Here is a 13,150-nt window from a genome sequence, read left to right on the forward strand (position 1 = left end):
AGAACCTTTGGTTGTGAGTCGACTCCCCTCACCTTACACATCTGTTATAAAGCTGAATATTATTTGGGGAAAAGTCATTGATTAGAGTAGAAGTACGACTCCTCAGAGTCCTCAGACAGTCTCCTCATTAGCATATGGTAATATTGAGCAGCCAATGAGGTGTCCCGCCGCTGCTCCCCTCTGTGTCAGCAGCCAACCCGACGTGACGCCTTCCCTTCTCCTCTGGCCGACAGAGAGGACAGCCCACGCTCGGCAGCACCACCTGCTGGCTCAGCACTTCTCCCTGTCCCTGTGTGTGTGTGTGTGTGTGTGTGTGTGTGTGTGTGTGTGTGTGTGTGTGTGTGTGTGTGTGTGTGTGTGTGTGTGGGCGTGCGCGTGTGTCTATTTATGAGTGCATCTCCATGCGCATGTGCTTTGATTTTCTGTGCTGTTTTCCTGGGTGTGCGTGTGCGTACACGTGCACGCGCGCGTGTGTGTGTGTGTGTGTGTGTGTGTGTGTGTCGGTTGGTTGGGGCCAAAGCCTGAATAATAGATGCGGGGAGGGGAGGTAGCAAGTGCAACCGGATGGGTCGTTCTCTATGTGTGTGTGTGTGTGTGTGTGTCTATATGTGTGTGTCTGAGTGAGAGTGAGTGTGTGAAGAGATGGAGGAGAGACACGCAGTGAGCCAGCAGCCGGGCTACTCCGGGCTCTGCAACTACGCCCAACATATCACCTCCTGCTTCGGACTGGACGGTAAGGCAACGCCTCGAGTCCAATAAAGCAAACTGGGCTTTATGTGTGTGCTTGTGTGTGATTACTGTTTTGGTTTAGTCCGATAAGGAGCTGGTGCTGACTCTGTGTGTGTGTGTGTGTGTGTGTGTGTGTCGGCTAGCACAGCGGGGCTACACGCGTGTCGTGCTGGAGAGTGTGTGTGTGTGTGCGTGTGTGTGTCTGTGTGTGTGTGTGTGTGTGTGTTCTCTCTTCATGGCACACTTTTTACAAGGAGTGATGCGCTAACCAGCGCATCACTCCTTGTAAAAAGTGTGCCATGAAGAGAGTTAACAGTGATGGGGGGGAATCTGGGCTATGCTGCTGCAGTACAGCGATGTCCTCTTTGTCCCCCCCCCCCCCATCTCTGAGGAGGACGAGGGAGCGTGTGTGGGTGTGTGTGTGGGTGTGTGGGTGTGTGTGTGTGTGTGTTGGGGGGGGGGGGGGATTTATGGTAGTCATTAGACTTTGCTGCGTGTCCTCTACACCCTTCTTCATCTCTTTTCAATCTCTGGTAATGGAAACCATTACTTTGTGTTTCCCACTGATACTGGGGATTAAGAAGCCTTGTTGTGTGTTGTTGTGAGACTGCTATTAGATAACGACAGAGAGAACGCTGTACTTGTGGCGGTACTAGTCGTAGTATAGTAGTCTATGCTCAGTTTCTAGCTGGAGCTAGTAGTGGGGCAGCTACTGTGGATGAGATTGTTGTATGAAAAGAAGCGGCCAAGCCCTACAACCTACAACTCCCCTTTGTAGGGGTTGTTTCTGCTTTGTCATTGCTGTGCTGGCAGTGGTATCTCCCTCGGGTTTGCATGTCTCTGGTCATAGGGACTGTCTGTGTGGTGGATGAAGGCATGGGTGGATTTTTAGGTCAGCCAGCAGTACTTTTGTGAATTATTTAGTGCTGTTAAGTCAAAATGTAGGTTGTGTCTGATGTTAACCTTAATTATTGTGTGGTTAAATATGAATCGTTTTTTCATGGCACAAAATTTTAATGGAAATTGTTGCCGAAATGTATTTAGAGAGCAAAAGGATTCCTGGGTTAAATTGGGCTGCCAGTAGATTTGTTTTGTCCTTAAGGCACATACTTGCGACTTAATGCAACATAATGTCCCATAGTGCACTATATCTATCTCATTTGGTCCCTCATAGGCAAAATAATATTATGATTTCCCAATGATAAGAATGAAAAACCTAGCCTCCCACTTCCGGGCAAGGTGGAGATGCATTGACTCCTCTGATTTAAATCCAAACAGAAGTGATCCAACTACAGGAGATGGTGGTGATATCATTCAGGCTCGCCAAAGCCTTTCTGCTAATATTTTCCAACATTTGATGGTTTCAAGATTACAAGCCCAGAACATGCCTCCTAACAAAGTTATCATCCCCCTAATCCGCTTGCGTTGCCCGCTGGAAAATGAGTGCGTCACAATGTTTTTTCCGATACTGAAGCCAAATATCTTCTGCTGATAGATAGGGAGGCTTGCAGAATATCCTTCTGGTTTTTACCTTGCACAGATCCAGCTACACCATAGATGTACTCTTTAAATACACGTGTGTGTGTGTGTGTGTGTGTGTGTGTGTGTGTGTGTGTGTGTGTGTGTGTGTGTTGGTCCGTGTGTGTTTCGACCTCTCTCGCATAATCGATTGCTGAACCCAAATTCTCAACATCTTTCTTGAGGTAATGAAGTTTATGTACAGTGTATTAGTTTAGATCACAGGTAGTGAACTACAGTGTATTAGGTTAAATCACAGCTAATGAACTACAGTGTATTAGGTTAATTCATGAATCATTGGAACAGATTGAGGGGTTTTTAATGCGATAGCGATGTGGGATAATCGCAATATGGAAAAATAAACCCTACACTTTAAACACATGATGAAACACAAATTATGTGCATCTCAATAGCTGAGAGACAGGTGTATGTCTGTGGCACACTTTCGCTCCTTGTTTCCTTGTGGTTGTTTTCTGTACCATTGCAGTGCTTTCCAATCAGTGCTTTCAATCAGGTAAGGGAGGGAGGTGCTTTCAATCAGGTATGGGAGGGAGGGGGGGAGGGGACGTGACCCACCCTGGGCAGTGCACTGAGCTGAGCCACCAGCCCTCCACCTAACCCCACCCAGCAGATAATCACAGGCTCAACGTCAGCAGCCGTAAATCCCCTTAAGGCACCAGGCTGAAGACAATCTGCAGGGAGCGCCTCATCCCCCCTCTGTCCATCCATCGCTGTCCCTCCGCGCTCAGACCGCCGGGACGTCTCATGCCCGATATATCTGTCCTCTCTCCACCGCCCCGGGCCAGTCACCAGGGCCCCTGGAGACGCGGAACATCTGCTGAAGGTTCTCTGAAGCTCGCTGTAGGCGGGACCACAGACTCAAGGAGGTGGATCCATTTTGAAGCCAGCCCTGATAATTCACCTCAATCAAACTTGTTTTTTCAGTTTGTTTACATTCCCCACTTTTTCGGATTTTGAGGTGAGATTCGTTCATCCGAGCTTCGGGGAGGACTTTGATGTCCCGTCCTAGTGGCCGACGCCCATCTGTCGTGGGGAGTTAGCGACCAGGGGGCTGACCAGGGAGGCCGTCACTGTCCACCTGCTGCACGTCATCCTACTTCTGCGTGGAGGTCCGGAGGGGGGGGGGGCAGAGAGCGCCACCATGCCCACCCGGCCCACCCGGCCCAGCCTCAACAGCCTGGGCAAGCTGTGCAGCTCCAGCCACAGCCACGGCGTGGACCGCGTGCGTGTGAAGCGCAAGAGCTCGGTGAAGCGCATGTCCATCATCGAGGACGGCCACGTGGCCGAGGTGCTGTACCTCATCCCCAAGCAGTACATGGACCAGGTCCCCTACCTCAACCCCCACGACTACTACCTGAGTGAGAGGCTCAGCGAGGTGGCGTCAGGTAGCGCTCGCTGTCTATCTCTAACTCTCTAACTCTCTAACTCTCTCTCTCTCTCACTCTCACGCTTTCTCTGTGCAGTCTCTCCCACTCGTTCTCTGTCTGTCTGTCCCTGGCTGTTTTGCTCCCTCTCTCTCTCCGTCTCAGGTCTCTTTCTCTGTCTCTGTCTCTCTTTCGCTCTCTGTACAGTATATTTCTCTCTTTCAGTCTCTGTCTCTCTGATTCTCTCACTTTGGTCTGTATACCTATCTATTATGTATCTATCTATTATCTATGTATGTATGTATCGATATATTATCTATCTATTATCTATCTATCTATCTATCTATCTATTATCTATCTATCTATTATTCATCTATCTATCCATTTATATATTATCTATCTATCTGTCTGATAATAATGATGGAGTGTGGCTGGTCTTTCTCACAGCTATTGGCTGAAGACAAAACATGATGCCTGCAATGCAAATATCTAATATAACAAAGTACAGCCGCTATAATATAAGGGCCACTTAGTATTTATCTTTATTTTTTATTATTTATATTATCACCTCATTTACTTCACCGTTGAAGTACATGATAAGCCCATTATGTGCCGTATGCTATATAGCCGTTAGTCAGTAGGAGGCTGACAGCGAGTGGATGTGGTGTTGCATAAGGGAGCCAGAGTTGTTAATTGCACCTCTTTTGGCTCGTCCCATATGACCTTGTTTAGAAAATAAATATCATTATGCATCGTGTTATGTAAACACACACTACACACAAGGCAACAACAGAAGAAAATAAGGAAAAATGATTTCTGGGGAAAGTAGGACATTATGGAATTGAATCGGTAGTCTGCAAAGTGATGTGAGGAGAAGCGTGTTCAGGGGGCTGGCCGTGTTTGGGCTAAGCATTCCGACACGGGGGCTTACAGCGAGATTACAGAGTGGTCACCGCAATGAAGTGATGTTTCTGGAACCTCTGCGTCCAACAACTGAACGCTGGACATGTCACTGGGTTCACCATTGGAGTCCAGAGAGGTCAACCCAGAGACTATTGTGGTCAGTTAGGGGTCAAGCTAAAGGTGAAAGGTGAAAGGTGGTCTATGTATCGATTAAAGTCCTAGTCAAGCCATTGCATTTCCTCAGTGAACGCTCACCTCTGTCCATCGTGGAAAAAAACCCTCTGCACTGTTTGAAGAGCCAGTCTGCAAATGTGTGCATTATTCACAAGTAAGCTACAGAGTTTTTATTGGATTTGGTTTATGAATGACATCGTAACAACGTTGGACGAGCTGCCCGAATGCACACGAAGGAGAGAACTTGGCCAGTTCTTCAATTGCATTATTGATATGGAAGAGTGTTTGTGTGTGGCCACAAAGCCACACACAAACACACACAAACACTCACCCTCATTAAGACACTTTAATGGTTTCCTCTATTCTGAAATAGATTTATAATTATTATTATATTAATAACTTTGATTAATACAGCGCCTTTAATGGGTCCCACGGATGATTTACACATAGCAGACAAAACGTAATATTAACACAGGAACAGAAAATAGTGATAGCAAAGGTAGCAAATAGCATATTTTGCAGATCTTTCATCTTTCTTTATATATCTATGTATGTGTCTGTGTGTGTGTGTGTGTGTGTGTGTGTGTGTGTGTTTGCGCCTTGGTTTTTAATATCCTACAGCCTATCCTCTTATGGCATTTTAATTCCACCGACACTAAACACACACACACACACACACACACACACACACACACACACACACACACACACACACACACACGTGCTTTGACCTATTAAGATCAGCGTGGCTTAACCAATGAAATGGTCCATATTATTGAAATCTGTAATGCATTAAACGCATAGCATTATTTTAATGTCACACTGCGTTCAGTGATTATACAATTATTTCTTACATTACAAACACACACGTCACACGTCGCTGCGGGCTGCTGAGACGTGCCCAGGCGGAAGGCTGTATAAAGTTTAACGAAATAACCGATCCTCCGTCCATGGTCAATAGACTTTGCGGCTCATTTAGCAGAGGAGCAGGGGAAGCTGAACCGCCAGGTCTAGAAATATAATTGCAGGGTAAGCGAGATAATGAAGCAACATGAGATCTCTCTAGTCTCTCCGCCACATTCGGTAGGCGGAGACTATTTTATTCCACCCCCGTCTTTTAGATGCTTTGAGTAGGCTATAATAATAATAATAATAATTATGCATTGCACTGATGTAGCTCTTTTCTTAGCAACGGAATACGCTTAACAGAAAAAAAGCATTGAAAGAGAAGATGAGAACAGAATTGAGCACCATTGAAATGGTGGCAAAGTATTTGTTGTTTCTGTTTTTAAGTTTAAGTTTAAGTTTTTCTTGTAGTAGGCCTACGTACTGCAGCTTCCCTTACAAAGTACGTACTGTTGCACACAGAATGCATACAATTTGGGACATACATTGACCGACCGGTGATTTCACTGATCAGCACACCTGTGGTGCCACCCATTAACACCCATTTGCTATCACACGGGTCGATGTGATAGCAAAAAAACATGCTGGCTTGCATACTGTGAAATGCATACATCCTGGTATTTTTGGCATACTGCATTTTCCATACTATGTATTGGGTATACTAAATAATACGGTAATATGGGTATTGGAACTCCGAACGCAGGGCAAGTGATAGAAAATTGGGTGTACAGTCTGGGTTTGTCCAGCAGGGGGCAGAGTTTGACACTGCTAGCCAGGGATGCGCTCAGAATGCATAATGGTTTCCCTGAATCAGCAGTTCTGGAGGCGTTGCTGATGCATCACTATCACAGCCCAATCGGTAAGACACAGGAAGTCCACCTCACACCACAGAGAGTGGCGATGGAGCCCTGGTCATACCTGGTTCTGGTGTGGAATGGTGCTGGATTAATATAATCAGAAAGGCCTTGTCATATTATGGGATGGCCAACATATAGTATGATCCATTTTATTTTTGCTTTGACCATGATGCAATATAAATTATTTCAATAGACCAGACCTAGCAGTACAACAACTTTATGTACAGTAAAGGGGTGATGTTAGGCCACCAGGTGTGAGTGTGATTAGCCATTCCTGTGTTTTAGTTACATCTCAAGGGGGATTGTCCAGCTAGATGTATGATGGATAGATAAGCAACATTTGCTACAGTCTACTGGGTAGGCTGGTATACTGCTCTATCCAGATTAGAAGGCATAATATCACAGCTTTAAAGTAATATTATATATCTTTGAGGTTATATAGTTCATGTTACTCATGGGAGGCTGTTTGTAGTGGCCAGTAAGAGATGCTCACACAAACATTTTGCATATGATTTCTTCCTGTCAGAGGGTCAGGGGTCATGAGCCCTGCCCCCTGTGATCTGTGATTGGCTCACAGAGGATCTGATGTGATGGTCCTGGATGAAGATCCTGACCTATGACCTATCACTGACCCCTGTCTGACCCCCCCATCGTACTGGTGCTGCCATGACAACTGTGTGTGTGTGTGTGTGTGTGTGTGTGTGTGTGTGTGTGTGTGTGTGTGTGTGTGTGTGGGGCTTCAGGAGTTTAGGATGAGGTTTAAGGTAAGCCCGGCCATATAGTACGTATCATCTAACCCAGACTAATTGGCTATTTGTTTAGGTGCCTTGTATCTTAATGATGCTGTAATGAGTGTGCGTGTGTGTCTTTCATGTGTGTATAGATTATATGTATGTTTGCGTTCACATCTATGTTGCTTGTTGTATGTTCACAGGTGGAAGCAGTAGCAGAAATGATGAACATGAATGGCAGTAGAGACAGTAGAGAAAATAGCATAGAGCCAGCAGAAGTAGAGAAAGCAGTAGTAGAGGCATTAGAGAAAGCTGCAGTAGAGACCATAGATACAACAAGCAGAAGAGACAGTAGACACATCAGTAGTGGAGACAGCAGAAGTAGAGACAACAGCAATAGAGACAACAGCAGAAGGGACAATAGAGACAGGAGTAGTACAGACAGCAGTAGTAGAGACAGTAGAGACAGCATTAGAGACATCATCAGTTACTGTAGAATTAGCCATAGTACAGATGAAGAAATAGAGACAATCGAGAAAACAGCAGTAGAGACAGTAGAGATAATAGAGACAGCAGCAGTAGAGACAGCAACAGTAGAGACAGCAGCAGTAGAGACAGTAGACAGCAGCAGTAGAGACAGTAGAGACAACAGCAGCAGGGACAGTAGAGACAGCAGCAGCAGGGACAGTAGAGACAGCAGCAGCAGAGACAGCAGCAGCAGAGACAGTAGAGACAGTAGAGACAGCAGCAGCAGGGACAGTAGAGACCGTAGAGACACAGCAGCAGGGACAGTAGACACAGCAGCAGTAGAGACAGCAGCAGCAGGGACAGTAGACACAGCAGCAGCAGGCACCTGATTACTGCAATGAGGAGGCGGCTGACACAACAGAGGGGCTGGGGAGGGAGGGGCAGAGGAGCGGAGAGGGGAGGGAGAGTGGAGCAGGAGGAGGAGGAGGAGGAGGAGGGATGGCTGGGAAAAAAACAGAACGCCAGGAGACAGCGCACGCTACCGCGCTGGCTTTCAGTGGAGAGAGCTTTTATATCCTACACCCCATTCTCTCTCTCTCTCTCTTTCTCTCCCCCCCTCTCTTGCTTTCTTTAAATTACTCATCTCTCTCTCTCTCCCTTCCTTAGCTCTACTCTCTCTCTTTCCCTCGCTCCCTTTTGGTTTTTGTTCCTCCCTGAGCGGGGGGATTGTAGCAGCGGCCAGGCACCGGTCTTCCCTGTCGCCGAGGAGCTGTTTCTGTAGCCGGGGTTCAGCGGGGGTCCGATGGTCATGGTCAAAGAGAAAGGTACTGTCCGCGGCAATGTGGAAGGTGTGTCTCTGTGGCGTGGACGTGACGGTGTGGTGGGGTGCGGGGTTGTGCAGCTGTGCCCTGGTTTTGTGTTTTGCGATTGATGCCGCTGCCGCTGTATCCTGCATGCTAAGTTTGGTGCGTTTGAACTGTGGATGACTGTTGAGGGATGTTTTGCAGTCTGAGAAAAACGCTGTGATTTTGGTGGATGTGCTCGAAGGCATGACACACGGTAGAGAGCTGTGTTCCCCTGGTTGCGTCTGAACCCACAGGAAGCTGGCGTTGTTTAGGGGCACCGTGAGGCAGGGTAGACCCCGTTAAAAACTCCCTTCTGACGGGTTCTCTGTGTGTGTGTGTGTGTGTGTGAAGCGTGCCGGCGTGAATGTAAATGTTCCTTTGAACAAAGCCGGCAGCTGAATGTATGGGGCCGTGACTAAAACAAACGGCACTCTGGGGTGCTCGATGGAGGCTGAGTATGTCCGGGAACAGGGGTTGGGTCCGTGCATAACGTGTGCGGAGGAAAAAGTAGAGTACTAGTGATGGGAAGCACACTGCGCAGAACAGCCTCTCGCTCTCTCTCTCTCTCTCTCTCTCTCTCTCTCTCTCTCTCTGTCGCTGCCTCTCTCTTTCCTTTGCTCGCTCTCTCTCTCTCTCTCTCACACTCTGTCTCAGTCTGCAGCCGTTACCATGGCAACCAGCTAATAGGTACCCTCCATTGTTGTCAGCTGTGGCCTCATTCATAGGTCTGCAAAAGAGGGGGAGAGAGTCCTTGTGTTGTGAACTTATGACTCTCAATAGGCCAAATGCACTTGTGTCAATCAAATGAGGATACATGCCAGTAGATATGTTGTTAGTAACATAGGGCCAAATTACTATAGAGAGTTTTCAAGTTGTTATGGAAATAGTTTTTTCTCACTGGATTCCCACATAGCTCCTGGTTGAGTTAACACTTCAACACGCAAAAGTAAATAGTCAAATTGAATCAGGGTGAATGGTGTAGCTGCGATAGCCTGCGCTGGTATGTCTCGTGTTTTCCTAATCTTAGCATACCACAGGGGCCACTCACCTCTGAGAAGGGTTCTGCTGCTATGTCCGAGGAGGATAGTGTTACGGCAAGGTTTCCAAAATGAAATTCCTTCACACTTGAAGAGCCCTCTCATATGCTATCTTGATGTCTCTGAAACGGTCGACTATGTTGCCAGAGTAGATACACCTTGAAGGTCCCCACTGTTGGTTGGGGGACCAACGAGTTGTTCAGTTCAAGTTGTTTTTTTGTACATTTTCCATACTCTCCTGCGCCGGAATATCAACGTTTCCGAATCCTTACCGGAAGGGGTTGACCCTGAAGATGTAACAAACGACCCTGCTTGCTACACATTACATTTACAGTAAGGGCATTTAGCAGACGCTTTTATCCAAAATCAACTTATCCAAATAAGTACATTTGTTGGAAGAAGGAGAAACAACAATACAGTATTGGTACAGCAAGGATGTTCATGAAACCAAGTACACAACAAAGATAGCTAGGATAAGATGCTACACAATGCTAACTACTATGTTTAAGTTCCAGGATGTACAACATACAATAAGTGCTTACATTAAGTGCCAGGAGGACGTACAAACTACAATACGTCCTGGCACATACAACATTTGTCTTCCTAGATGATCATCGTTTTGTTTGTCATTTTGTATGCAAACAGCAAACTCCGGGAACGTATTTTCCACAGAATATAGAAGGAATTGAAGGAGTGTACAACATCGCTCAGTGATCACGTGACCTGTGAGGGACCAGGTGTGTGTTTCCGACCGCCAAAGTGGAGGGCATACGCAAGCGATGTGTACATTCGTCACCGAACCACCAATTATAATAAAACCTCTCGGCTGTAAGTGATGATTCATAGACAAGAGTCTGCAGCGTTAGCATTAGGGGCTAAGAATATCCTCAAGGATACTTAGTTATTTATAAGGGCACACTCATGGCCCTTGTGTTGTGTGTGTCTGTGTTGTGTGTGTTTCCCCCCATTATCATCTACTTGCACTTTAAGATTGGAGCAAGTAGATGATAGCACCATTCCTGTATAGTTCAATGGCTGCAATCTTCAGTCAATAACTTTCCCTGAATATCTCTGTCTCTGTCTCTGCATCTCTCTCTCTCTCTCTCTCTCTCTCTCTCTCTCTCTCTCTATCTCATCGGGTCTCTCTATCTCTCTCGTCTCGCTCTCTCTCTCTCTCGTCTCTCTCTCTCTTTCTCACTCTCTCTCGCATCTTCGCTCTCTTCTCTCTCTCTCTCTCTCTCTCTGTAATCTTTAACTATCATCATAAATCTCTCTGTGCTGGGCTCTTTATTTCCCCGGCACTGTGTTTAACAGTCTCTCTCTATCAACCTCTGTGTGCGTGTGTGTGTGCGTGTGTGTGTGAGTGTGTGTGCGTGTGTGTGTGATTGCTTACTGCACAGTCTGCTGTTCTATTGTGTGAGTGAGACACCGTGCCTCTGCTGACTCCCAGCTCTGAGATAATCACTGTCACGTGCACGGGCTCACGTGCACGGTTCACGGTGCACGGCTCTGTGCCTCATGCCAGGGAAACTCGGACCCCCCAGGATCCCACCGTGACGTAGAGCTTCAGGGTTGCACGGTTAGCTCTGGAAAGCTGATGCTGTGATGGAGCTGTGGTCGCACTCTTTCCGCCACTACGTCCGGGACCGCCATGCTTCAACTTCTTAACTTGTTGTTGGTGGTGATGTTGGTGGGTGGTGTTGGTGGTGGTGATGGGGATGGTGGTTGTGGTGGAGGTAGTAGTGGCAGTGTTGGTGATGGTCATTGGTGGTAATGGTGGTCATGGTGGTGGTGGAGATGGTAGGGGGGGGGGATCTAAACCCAGTCACAGACAGTAGTGCACGCCGGCCCTGTTGCTGGCGCTCAGACTATTTGTACAGCTGGCCCACAGAGCAGATAGTAAAGATAAGAGGAGGAGTGAGGGGGAGAGGAGACCGCCGGCAGCTTAAAATACACAGCGTGAAATAACAAGGCCAGAAGAGCCCCTGTAATACAATGGGCAGGTACAAACAACTACCAGTCTATATACATAGTATCTACTGCTCTCTCTCTCCCACTCGCTTGTTCTCTCTCTCTCTCTCTTTCTCTTCTCTCTCTCTCTCTCTCATCTCTTGCTCTCTCTCTCTCTCTCTCTCTCTCTCTCTCTTTCTCTCTTTCTCTTTCCCCCACTCTCTCTCTCTCTCCCCTCTCTCTCTCTTTCCCCACTCTCTCTCGCTCTCGTCTCTTTCCTACACTCTCTCTCTCTCTTTCCCCACTCTCTCTCTCTCTCTCTCTCTCTCTCTCTCTCTCTCTCTCTTTCCCCCACTCTCTCTCTCTCTCCCCCCCTCCCAAAGCCATGCCTTTTAAACGGGATTAGAGCAGGAAGTGTGTGATGCGGGGCCTGTGGGCTCCGTCCAGGTCTCGAGGTGTCACAACACAACACACGCAACACAATGGCCCAGTGCGGGCCGCTGCGGCGCCAGCATCCCGGCCCTGGATGACGAGTGGCTGGGCTGGGAGTGGGGCTGCTACCACCCCCTACCCTGGGACGAACGAGCCCTTCAAGCACTCTGGTCGTGAGCTCCCTCCCGACGTTCAGGGTAGTCCATCATTATGCAGGGAGGTCGCGGTCCCCCTTGTGATTTAGGTTTGGGGCTGGTTGAAGTAGATAGGGACACCACCACCCCCACACACACACACACACACACACACACACACACACACACACACACACACACACACACACACACACACACACACACAGCAACAGACCCCCCACCCACACACACACTCCCCCCCCCCCACAGACACCTCCATTCAACCCCCACAGATTCTGCAATTTGTGCCGTGTTTGAAGTGCTTTGTCTGGGCTGCTGGTGCCAGGGTATAGGGGGCTGCTGACTGTGTGTGTGTGAGGTGTGTGTGTGTCTGGTATGTGTGTGTGTGTGTGTGTGTGTGTGTGTGTGTGTGTGTGTGTGTTGTGTGTGTCTGTGTGTGTGTGAATAGGCAGCTTTATACATATTCATGAGTGGGCGGAGTCATAGACTCCTTGTTATAACTGTGATGAAGAGCCACACACCCCAAGCTTCCCAAGCGTGCACACACACACACACACACACACACACACACCACACACACGCACACCGCACACACGCACACACACACATTCACACCCGAACACACAAAGACACAAATAAACACTGGTACACCTCCACTTGTGTATACACATACACATAGTCAAACACACATATATAGTGACACACAAAAACCGACACACTTTCAATAAGCGATACCTCAGGGGACATACGTCTACTGGATCTATGTCATATTCATTTTGGGAGGGGCCTCCAGCAAATCTCCCTGTCCCAGAGGGATTGGCTAGTTGGGCTTTCTGGCAAACACTTGTGTGCGTGTGTGTGTGTGTGTGTGTGTGTGTGTGTGTGTGTGTGTGTGTGTTGTGTGTGTGTGTGTGTGTGTGTGTGTGTGTGTGTGTGTGTGTGTGTGTGTGTGCATTATAGAAGGGCACACATCTGTGGAACTTTGCACACTGACTTATTTAAATGGAGATGAGTGTTCGATTTCACTGATTTGCACTCACATACATACATACATACATAC

At 47.6% G+C, this 13,150-nt stretch overlaps 1 protein-coding gene across 2 annotated transcripts in view; it reads left to right on the forward strand.

Moving 5' to 3' along the window:
* Positions 1-642: 642 nt before the first annotated feature.
* The window catches only part of ablim1a (actin binding LIM protein 1a), a gene marked incomplete at its 5' end in the record, with an annotated part of 42,888 nt that continues 30,380 nt past the window's right edge, over positions 643-13,150 (forward strand). The window contains one exon of one of the 2 annotated variants that reach the window (XM_084470435.1): positions 643-733. In XM_084470435.1, the coding sequence (XP_084326561.1) occupies positions 643-733 (91 nt within the window). Of the gene's footprint in view, positions 734-8,360; positions 8,496-13,150 lie in introns of those variants that run through there. The other variant, XM_084470434.1, reaches the window with a different exon arrangement.

Source organism: Micromesistius poutassou (assembly GCF_964030765.1).
Source record: "Micromesistius poutassou genome assembly, chromosome: 7".
Lineage (NCBI taxonomy): Eukaryota > Metazoa > Chordata > Actinopteri > Gadiformes > Gadidae > Micromesistius > Micromesistius poutassou.